The following is a 10,293-nucleotide window of genomic DNA, read 5'->3' on the forward strand; positions in this document are numbered from 1 at the left end:
TCTGCATGTAGGCCTAGTGCCTCCAGTGGCTTTAGCCCATCCCACCAGTAGGTCCCCACCCCAGAAATTCTCTGGCCTAGCAGCTCCATTGGGTGCCCCACTGGCTACAGCTACTCCTGGGATGCCAGAGGATGGAGGATAGAAAATAAAGCCCCAGACTGAATTATTTCTATTGGGCTAGAGTAGGGAAACCTATACCCATCCTCTGCCCACACTCCTGTCCCAGACAGTCCTCACCAAAGGCCGACACAATCTTTCCTTCTACGCAGACCGGAGAGATTCCTACACTGCGTCCAGGAGAGGGGCAAGGGGATCTGGAGATGTCTTAGGGCGTGTTTCAGATGGAAGGGGGAGATTCACGCACAAGATCCCCTTTGCCTGGATCTTCAATGAAGATGTGGCCATTAGCACTAGAGTTAAACGGGTGTTGAGAAAAGATGAACAAAAAGTTTTAAGCAGTCTGACTAAATATCCCATCTCAATTGCTCAGGTTTCATACTCTGGCTCTTGTGATTACAATAGCTCTCTAGCTTCCATAGAATCTTGCTAGAGTAGACAAGACCTGAATTTCTAATGGAATAACAAGCACAGGAATCCTCTTTCTTCCCCCACTTTTTTTTTTTAAATATATAAAACCCAAAGCTTTTCAGACTTTCTAGATACATCACAAAGAAACAAACCTAAATGAAGTAAAGGTACAAACCCAACATGGTCTCCCATTCTTTAAAGGTGAAAAGGTCAAGAGGTAAAAATAAAATGCAATAAATTAAACGAAAAATCCCACACTACAATAATAATGGACCACATTTTTCCCTTGGATGACTTTGGGCATTTATTCCATCAAGGCTGTACCAGGGATAACTAAGACCGTGATTCTGCAACTTCTTCCCCACAGGCAGAGTGCTAAACCCACATGGCACGCCATTTTGGTTGCTGGATTAGGTCACATGGAACGACATTGATCAAATATTTCAAAGAACAAGAGACAAAGCCTTATCTTCCACAGGAAAATAATTATTTTATTAAGTATTTTAAAAACAACTACTTAACATTTACTCAAGATAAAAATATTTACAATACCCCACCTTTGAGAAGGCTCCAAAATATAAACACTGTATCCCTCCCTAGAGAACAAAACAAAACAAAATCTCTTCAAAAAACAAAACCCCCAAATCAGGAATACATTCATATTTCTCACTTCTTTATGCTCAAGTAGTTATACAAATAATAGACCTCTGAAACGTTTTAACTTTTTAATATATTTATATAATATATATATTTTATATATACATATATATTTATAACAAGATTTTACAAATAAAGGCAACAACTGTATACCAAAAAAAAACAATAAAATAAACATGAGAACACAATCTGCAATCAAGCACAGTGCATCTTAACAACTGGTGCAATGGTAGAATGAAATGAGCATCTATGTGACATTTACTCTGGAAACAATTTCTAAAAATTAATACGGGGAAAAAAACTGACTGCTTTTTGCAGTTAGTTTCTTTTAAAGCCTAATTGGACACAGTGTTCATCACTGAAGCAACTACTGAATCTGTGGTGCACAGGCCCAAATAGTTCTAAGATTTGTTAATAGGGAAATTTTCACAAATTCTAACTCTATTTAAAATAGCAATTTGGACTAGGGTTTTCAGAGGATCCTAAGAGATTTGGGCACCCAAATCCCACTGGGATTAGGTTCCTTTGGGGAAAAAAAAAAGTTTTGAATTCTCAAAGGCACTCAAGGGGGCCAATTCAGTGGGTGCAACTCTGTTGACTTCAATTGAATTTCACCCTGTTACAAGAGATCTGGATTTGGCTCAGGAGTGAAACAGTCAGTTGCTGGCTATTCCCCCATTAATGGGGCTTTTTAACCATTTTGCTTTCAGATGCACTAGACCCAGAGACACCTATACAGTAGCAGTAAAAGAGAGGTCTAGAGTTAGGTGCAACAAGCAAAGGGATCCATGGGGATATTTTCTCTTCCCCTGCCCCAACTAGCAGCTTGAGTTATAGAAAGGGATGCATGTTAATTTATTAATTAGAAGTACACCATGTAAAGCTTCTAAGCAGCATCTACATTTTATTCATTTTGTTTTTTAAACATTCAGCAGAGGTGTGGAGAGAAACTTGTCTTCACTCTCCCTGAACCACTGACTGTGCGTTACCAACCAGTGATTGCTACTCTGAATCGTTTTAGTGGGACTAACACCAATGCTTCAACTGCTGTGCATGCGTGTATCATTTCAAATACTGGCAACTGGGTGGGGTAACAAATCTGGCGGTGGGCCATTGCTTTGAAAAGCCCTCATAAGAAGTACCATATTTTTATATTCACAGACCCTAACACCTAAATCTGCCTAATGGAATATTTTTCACAGCTTTGAAATATAATCCTCACTGACTAAGTCAGCTGTTGCTCTGTAGATGGGGAGGGTAAAGCACAAAAAAAACCTTTTTTTTTTTTCTTCCTTTTAAACTCCCCCGAATGGCTAACCTGGGTGCTTCCTTCATCCTTTCCCACGCTATCTGACAAGTCAGAGAAAAGTGGATTTTGCTTCCTACTTTCAATGAACCTTATCCCCACACCTCAGTCCAGCCGGTATATAAAACTGAAAGAGTCTCAAACTTAAAAAAAAGAAAAGAAAAAGAAAACGGTCACACTGTGCTTAGTCTTTGGTTTCCAAGTTCAAAGGAGGAATCTGCTTCAAAGCTTGAAGCAGAGCTGAGGAGTCGATAGGGGAATGGACTGGTAGTGGAGAAGGAAGTCTCTGAGGCATCAGAAGAGATGGAGAGATTTTATCTGGGTTCATTAGCCCTGAAAGTGCTGCAGCAGAGGCTGGGAGACTTGGGTACAAGACAGGCATGGAAGCCGGGTACCAACACTTCTCCAGCATAGGCAGATAGGCAGTTGCGGATGGTGGGATCAAATAAAAAGGCAGGCACAAAGGAGGCTGGTGAGGGTGAGGGCCCAAAAAACTACTTGAAGAGCCAATCAGATCACTGCTAAAATGGCCTTCGTCTTCTGAAGTTTCCATTCTGGTCCTTTTGGCTGGTGGGTCCTCAGTCTCTTGCTTAATAGAGCTTATTCTCTCTTGCATGGTATAGTTGAGTCCCGTATCCTTTGGAAAATACTGTTGATCAGCGTTTGAGTCACTTTTCTCCAGCTCTCCTCCATACCCACTGTCTGTGTCTGTGTCGCTCCCGCTCTGCTCTCCACTGGAGTGTGCAAAAGTCCTCTGTATAACAGGCACACAGTTCTTGCCATAACCCTCAGCAGTTTTGGGCAAAGAGCCAGACTTCTCCTTCAAGTCCACCGTTTTCAGGGGCGCATCTCCAGATTTTCGGCTGGCTCCGCCCTGGAGAACCTCAGAGGCCATTCGGTGCAGATGACTGACCAGCTGAGAAGATTTCAGATCCCTCGTGTTCTCATGCTTTCCCAGGTATTGCAGCACTTCCTTGGCACACATCTGGAAACCAGATCGAAACATTTCCTGGCTGGTATCAAGGTTTCTCGATGACAAGTCACCTGAGGGAACATTAACAGAAATAAATTAAAAATTAACAGAGAGCTAAATAGTTTTATTAATAGCATTAAGGTGCACTGGGGAGAGGAAGAAATTTTATCTCCATATTAAGTATCTGTTACAAAACAGCTAGACAAGTGAATTCTACTACAATACGGTCACTTTAAACACCCATTTTTACCACTTCCCTCTAACGGTGAGTCTTTAAATATGTTTTTGATCCTATACTCCTTTTACGTGGCAACTACAACAGACACTAGAGTTTAGGGAGAAAATTGCAAAAGGCAGCACAGCGAATCAACCCTGGTATCTCCTCAGAAAGACAACAGTTCCAAAGTCATCTTGCAAATCTGGCTCCTCTGCAGCTAATGAAAGTTAGGTACAAGGGGCCCAATTTATCCCTCATTAGCTGCATACACCAAGGGGGATTAGGTCTAAAGTTCGGGAAGTGACATTGGGTTTGGCTGTGTAATTCTACTGCATATCTAGTGGCTGTTAAAGCAGTAGCAGCCTTTCTAGAAAAGCTGGTTTTAGCCTGCCAGACTCAAGTAAGTGTCACAAAGAGAGGGGAAAGAGGAAACAGATGTAAAACACTGTGGGCCCTTAGACAGTCCCAGGCTGCAAAGCGTGCACTAACTGGCTTATGGAGAAACCAAAAAGAGCATGTAAGAGAGATGTTTTCATATATTAAGGGAGAAAAAAGTCAGGACCTGATCCAAACCCCATTGAAGTCAATGGAAAGACTCCCATTGGCTTTGGATCAGGCCCTCACAGCAAAACTGTACTATAAAATAAAATAACTAGAATCAGGTTGAATTTAAAACTATATTAAATTAACAGCTAGTTATAAATTAACTAAACAGAGGGATGAAAGGCATCTTTTTCATAAATCCACATGCACATAAAGCAGGGTGTGCATGCTAAATAAAAATTAAAAAAGACAAACTTACCATCCCACCTCCCAAACTAAGTGCCATAAGTAGCCAGTATTTCAAAGATATTGAAAGTAAGATCATGAGACATTCTAGGGTTCTCACATGATACAAACATGACTTGAATACTCACCAGCTTGTAAACCATTCTGTAAAGCAATTATTTTCTGTTGCTGCTGCTCAATGAGATTAGTTAGTGCTTTCACATGCTTCAAGGTAAGTTCAAGAACCACTGCCTTCTCCAAGTGACCTAAAGTCTGGAAACAAATGGGCAGGTTAGTACTTATCCTAGAGCTGGCCACGCTTCAAGGAATCTTAAAAGTTTTCTAATTCATTGTGAAATGAAAAAAGAAAAACAGTTGCAATTTGGGGAACAGGGTTAAAAATGGTGTCTTTATTCAATGAAATCGCTTTGATTGATTTTGAGCAAAAATCTTAACATTTGGAGTCTGATCCACATATTATGTAAACTAAAAAAAAATTTAAAGGGAAGGTTGCAGAGAAGGATACAGTTACATCCTATGGGTATTTTAGGACCAACTGCATAGCTCTCAGACAAGTATTTTATTTTATCTGTTCTGCTGCCCCTGCTGGCATTGCGACCTTAACACAGGGGAATCCAGTCAAAGGGTTTCTTTTGAACGGTGACAGAAGAGGGGAGTCCTGCAGGATGTCAGCCAAAGTGGCTTTCTCCAAAAACTTCTGCAGGGATTTTTTTCTTTTAATTTTAATCAAGCACCTAAGCCTTTATTCTTTTTAAAACAAGGCACCTCACACACACTAGAGAAGCAAAAGTTGTGGTCCTTAACATCTGTCGCAAAACAAGAACGCAGAGAATCCTTTCAAATACCCAAAACAGGTAGCATGGAAACAAACTCTAAAAGGACTTGACTTTCAGTTAAGTTAGGGATCAACTTATAAATGGAATCCAGTAAAACTTCAGAAAGAGCAACATGGAACTTTTTCAGTGGCTCAAATGGAAAAACCCAAATCCCTCACATTCAAATCAAGCCCACAATAATCACTTTTACATGAGGTTTCATTTTAACATTGCAGCAGTTCAATTCATATCACCCTATCACCACCAAAGATATACACCGTTTAAAAATTTACAGTATCTGGAAGGAAATCCACTGATCAAAGTGGCAAACCTGCCCAAATCGCAGCCTTTTCCACTTTGATCTGCAGTGCTCAGAGGAAACCTTTAGATGGCGCATCTACCTGCACAGAAATCCATTAACCAACACACATCCCCAAAACGAAAAGGAGTTTGGATATTAGCCAGATTTTCACTTACTGTAAGTTTGAGATGTTCTGGTAAGAGATCTTTCAGTTGGGCAATGCACTCATTAATCCTATCACGTCTCTTCTTCTCTATCAGTCTGTGGGGCAATTTATAGGTCTCCTGGAAGCCAAAGGAAAGGAGAAAATCAGACAAGACACAAGATGACTTCTAGCACCATGGATAGACACATAGGTAAAAGGTGATCTAGAAATAAAACTAGATCTCAAGCTTTTGGGTACCCAAAAAGTATTATGTGTAGCAGCTACTAACTGACTGATTTTCTGTCATAAGAATTATTAAATTAATGCAAAAATATAGTCCCCTCCCACCTTCTGAGCCTCAAATTCGGGGACAAGAGGTACAAGTGCAACAGTCTCAGAGCAAAAAAACCCCAACAACTTTGATTCAAACTGTCTGATGTTAAAACAACCCCTCCTAAACCCCACAGAAAATTTTATAACGGTTAAATCTTAGTTGAGCTTTATGCAAAAGCAGATTTAAAACAAATCAGAACAGACACAAATGCATACAACTTTTTAAATGGACAGGTGTTAACTAAGAATGCAAAGGTTCCGCAATTCCTCCATTTACCTTATTGTCTTCACTTTTTTTTAACCCTCTCCTGGGCTTGTACACTTGATACATGTGAGAAAAGGCCAGCCTGCACAAATGACATAAAAAGGCGATGGGTTATTATTATTTCCTGCACACTGAGAGACACAAACGCGTCTGACAACGATCCCAACAGGCACAGGGTGAAGGATCTGAAGCTCAAGTCAAAGCCAGCGGCCCGATTGCGCCCGTGGATTTGCTGGGGAGGGCACTGGGCGCCCTGGCCCCAAGAAACGCACCACTGAGGCGGCATCTTACCCTGGCATCTCGTTGCTCTCCAGCGCAGGCAGCTTGCCCAGGCAGGCGGGAGGGGGCTGGGCGCTGGGGATCATTTCCATTTCAGCTTGGGAGGCTTTGTAGGGGGGGGGCTCTGCTGAAACTTAGTCTCGCCGAAAGCAGCGAAATCAGTCAGCGCCGGGTGCGCGGCGAGCTCCTCGGAGAACCCCGCGGCTCTGGGAACCGCTGGCGTCGGGACCGGCTCCTGGGCTGCAGACGGACGGCTCAGGGCGCGCTGCTCATCTCCGCGCGGCCGGGGCAGGGCGCGAGCTGAGGAGTCGCTGGGAGGCGGCAGGCTGGGTTAAATGGGAGCGAGTGGGTGGCTGGCGCTACGTGTTCCACCCTGTGACTCCCGGCACGTCTGGCGGTGCCGGGGCGGGAGAGCCCTGCCTTCCCCCATCACATGAGCCTCACGTGTTGGACAACGCTCTGGCCTCCCCCCCGCCCCCCTCCTTCCTTCCTTCCTCCCTCCCCCCCCCCCCCCCCCCCCCCGCGGCTGCCAGCGGCTCCCAGCCACACACGGCAGGCGGCGGTTGCAGCCGGAACGTGATGGGGCGACACCTCCGCCCGGCCGGGCTCTCCCGCAGATGGCTGGCGCGTGTGCCCGGCAGAGAGCGCGGGGGGTGCGGGAGGGGGCTCCCCTCACGCGCATCGGGGGGGGGCTCCCCTCACGCGCACCCGGGCTGCAACATCCCCAGCGGCGCGCGGACCTGGCCCGGGATGCCCCGGAGGAGCGGGCGAAGAGGGCTCGTGCGCCGCCACCGCGCTCTCCTGCCCGCCTCTGAGGGGGGTCAGTCCGGGTCCGGCGGGGCGGGACACCACCCCCGCCCCCCCGCGCAGGGACCCTGCCTCTCCTTTCCCTCGCTCCGCTGGCCCGGCTGGGCTCGCCCCGATTGACACGGGCAGAGGAGTCAGGCGGGTTGCGTGGCCCACCCCTGGGGAATTCACAGGTCGCTGGGACCGGGCGGCGGGGGCGTCTCTCCCGAGGGAGCGGTGACTCCCAGAGGGCATGAGGGACACAAGCGGGGTGGCGTGTGGGAGGGGTTGGTGCCAGGCCGGCGCAGAACTGCAGAGAGCTCGCAGGGGAGGGTGGTATGGCTGGTCTGAGGGGAACCAGGCACTCCCATCCCTCCCAGTGGCTTTCTCTAGTCAGAAAGCAACTTACTTGGCCTCGGGCACGTCACTTCACTACTCAGCTTCGGCTTCCCTCTCTGTAAAAGGGGTGGTAATAAGGTAACCCTAAATTACCCACGTCACAGGGGTTGTTTGGATTAATTAGTTGGTACGTGTAAACGCCGTCTGAAGCGGTGTTCTTCCCAGCCGTGTGGGCAGCACTCCAGGTTCATGGAAACCAGCAGAGGCAGAGCATGCCGGCTGCACCTGACTGCAGCGTGTCTAACTGATTCTCCACCTTCAATGGGGTAAAACGGGGGAGGCAGTCATAAGACGACATGCCAAAAATGCCTCTTCTGAGTGCTTTTGACTGAAACTCCCTGCAAGCAGCAGGGAGATGACAGTCACAGGGCCCCTGCTGCCACCACAGGCAAATGCTTTGCCACCCCCTGAAAGAGGCTGGCTACTGCAGCTGAGCCATTACATAATAATGGCAGCTTTCCAGTAGGCATAGACACAGAACATGCCACATCTGTCATCAGGTAATTTAGCTGTTGTTTTTTTTAAAGGCTATAGTTTGTAGTAGTCTTGATAAAATGCAGCATAGAATCTGACAAACTGCGCTATCTTCCATGTGCGTTTCTGCAGTCAGTGGGGAATACCCAGCCCAAATGTCAAGGCTTGGGAATGCCACTGAGAGTAACTGGTATTAGGAGTGCAGGGCTTTGTGTGAACTGTAGCCATGAGCAGAGTAGCACTCAGGCATGATGTGGGCTGAGGGGACTGCAACTGAGCCAAGGGCAAAGGCAGAGTAGCCAACAACCAGATTTAGTGATGTGCCCCATTGGGGCAGTTGTTAAGGTCAGTGGCTGATTTAAGACAACTGGTAATGTGAGAGGGGACACGGGGGGCAGGGAATCAGAGTGTAAATTACAGAACTGAGGCTGCTGTAATTTAGGCCTGATCTACATTTAAAAAGTTTTACCAGCATAACTATGTATGATTTTTGTACTGACATATTTATGCCAATAAAAGCCCTAGTGTAGACCCATTGTAAGGCACTTAGCTGTGTACTTGATTTCACTTTGCTGAATCAGAATAAGCCTAGTTAAAGCAGCAACACTTTTCATCTATAGACGAGGCCTCAAACAAGGAACCAGGAATGCCCTGTACAGCCTCTGAATTCCCCAAGAGAAGGAACAGAATAACGGGGAACTAGGACCAGCTAGGTAAGAGTGGAACTGTTTTATATCTCGTAGGTGTCAAGGGAGGTTTTATTCTTTGATCTTTGTTAAGCAGTTGAGACTCTTGGCTGCCAGCTGTTCTGCAAAGGCTAAGGATGATTATAGTGAAGTGTAACTGCCAAAGCAAACCCTTTTGTTTTGGGGGTACGTGGTCATTTCCCCTGCTACATGCTGAACAAGGAGAGGCCAGATCACCAGATAGAAGGTATATTTACCTAGATAAGGTAATAACAGAACTTTAGCACCCAGGGTTTGTCAAAGATTTCTCTATCTCCTCTGAGAGTCTTGTGGCTAGGAGCCTACGGTCAGCAAGTACTTTGCTGGAGACTAGAGACGGCATTTGTTCTAGAGCAGGTGGCATGCTCATTTCCGAATACACCGTCATTTGAATGCATGTGTGGTGGCAGAAGTGCTAAAAGAGTTTAGAGTTGTAGACTTGTTACACTAGAAGGTGACTCCGTTAACGAAACTCTATCAGGACAACGTAGGCCCAAAACGGAGGTTTTGTAAAAATCTTACTTGTAAGAAAGAAAAATTACCCTGCGGTGTCTGCAGCCTAAACAGTACAGTATAGCTACTGACCGAGAACCGCAAAATGAAGCTAACTATTCTCTCACTGAGTATTGTCTCATCTGTGTTTTACAGCCCAACCCTGCAGTTTCTACCAAGCATAGCATTCACTATCCTGATCAATCCACTGATTTCAAGTGTCTGCAGGGTTGGGCCCTTCAGCCATGATCCTGCAAACTTAAGTATATGAGTAGTCCCATTGACTTCAAAGGGACTACTCATGTGCCTAAAAAGTAAAGCATGTGCATAAGCATTTGCAGGATCAGGGACTTAGATCGAAAGCTCTTCAGAGCAGGAATTGTCTTTATTAATGTTAGCTACAGTGGTACTTAAATAAATTCAATAACAATTATTACAAAAGTGAAACTAACTCTGTTGTTAATTGCTAAAGCAGAGATTTGTAAAGCAAATAAATAGTGGAAAAATAAATTAGACATTTAAAATCCTTTGTTTTAAAGCTCTAAGTTGTTGTACCACAGTTAAGGGCATTTAAAAATCATATATAGATATAGCTATATAATTTTTAGCTGCTAGCGTACTTTCATTTATTCCCCTCTCCATACTTCTCTTTATCAAACAATAGAAATAATTAGGGTTATGGTAGGGGATTGCTAATGGAACATTCTAGCTTTCTGGTTCAGGGCCAGATACTGTTCACCTCCTCTAAGTTTTAAATTTAAAGTAAAAATATATTTGAACTAGTTCATGCCCACTGGTTGTTTGACTCG

General features: G+C 44.9%; 1 protein-coding gene across 1 annotated transcript; it reads right to left on the reverse strand.

The window, feature by feature from the left end:
- Positions 1 to 2,016: 2,016 nt before the first annotated feature.
- On the reverse strand, positions 2,017 to 6,700 carry BHLHE40 (basic helix-loop-helix family member e40). The gene is made up of 5 exons (XM_065407934.1): positions 6,621 to 6,700; positions 6,342 to 6,411; positions 5,763 to 5,870; positions 4,599 to 4,722; positions 2,017 to 3,535 (listed from the first exon to the last, which is right to left on the reverse strand). Exons 1-5 carry the CDS (start codon positions 6,698 to 6,700, stop codon positions 2,676 to 2,678), a joined length of 1,242 nt encoding a protein of 413 aa, XP_065264006.1. The 3' UTR covers positions 2,017 to 2,675.
- Positions 6,701 to 10,293: the final 3,593 nt, after the last annotated feature.

Source organism: Emys orbicularis, chromosome 7, assembly GCF_028017835.1.
Source record: "Emys orbicularis isolate rEmyOrb1 chromosome 7, rEmyOrb1.hap1, whole genome shotgun sequence".
Lineage (NCBI taxonomy): Eukaryota > Metazoa > Chordata > Testudines > Emydidae > Emys > Emys orbicularis.

What these genes read in the sequence shown, in the direction of transcription:
- BHLHE40 (XM_065407934.1), bottom strand. Translation starts at nt 6,700, where the DNA reads ATGGAAATGATCCCCAGCGCCCAGCCCCCTCCCGCCTGCCTGGGCAAG. An exon ending in CAGAACATCTCAAACTTACA is followed by an intron (nt 4,723 to 5,762) that starts GTAAGTGAAAAT and finishes ATTTGTTTCCAG; the next exon opens with ACTTTAGGTCACTTGGAGAA. An exon ending in ACAGAATGGTTTACAAGCTG is followed by an intron (nt 3,536 to 4,598) that starts GTGAGTATTCAA and finishes ATGTTCCCTCAG; the next exon opens with GTGACTTGTCATCGAGAAAC.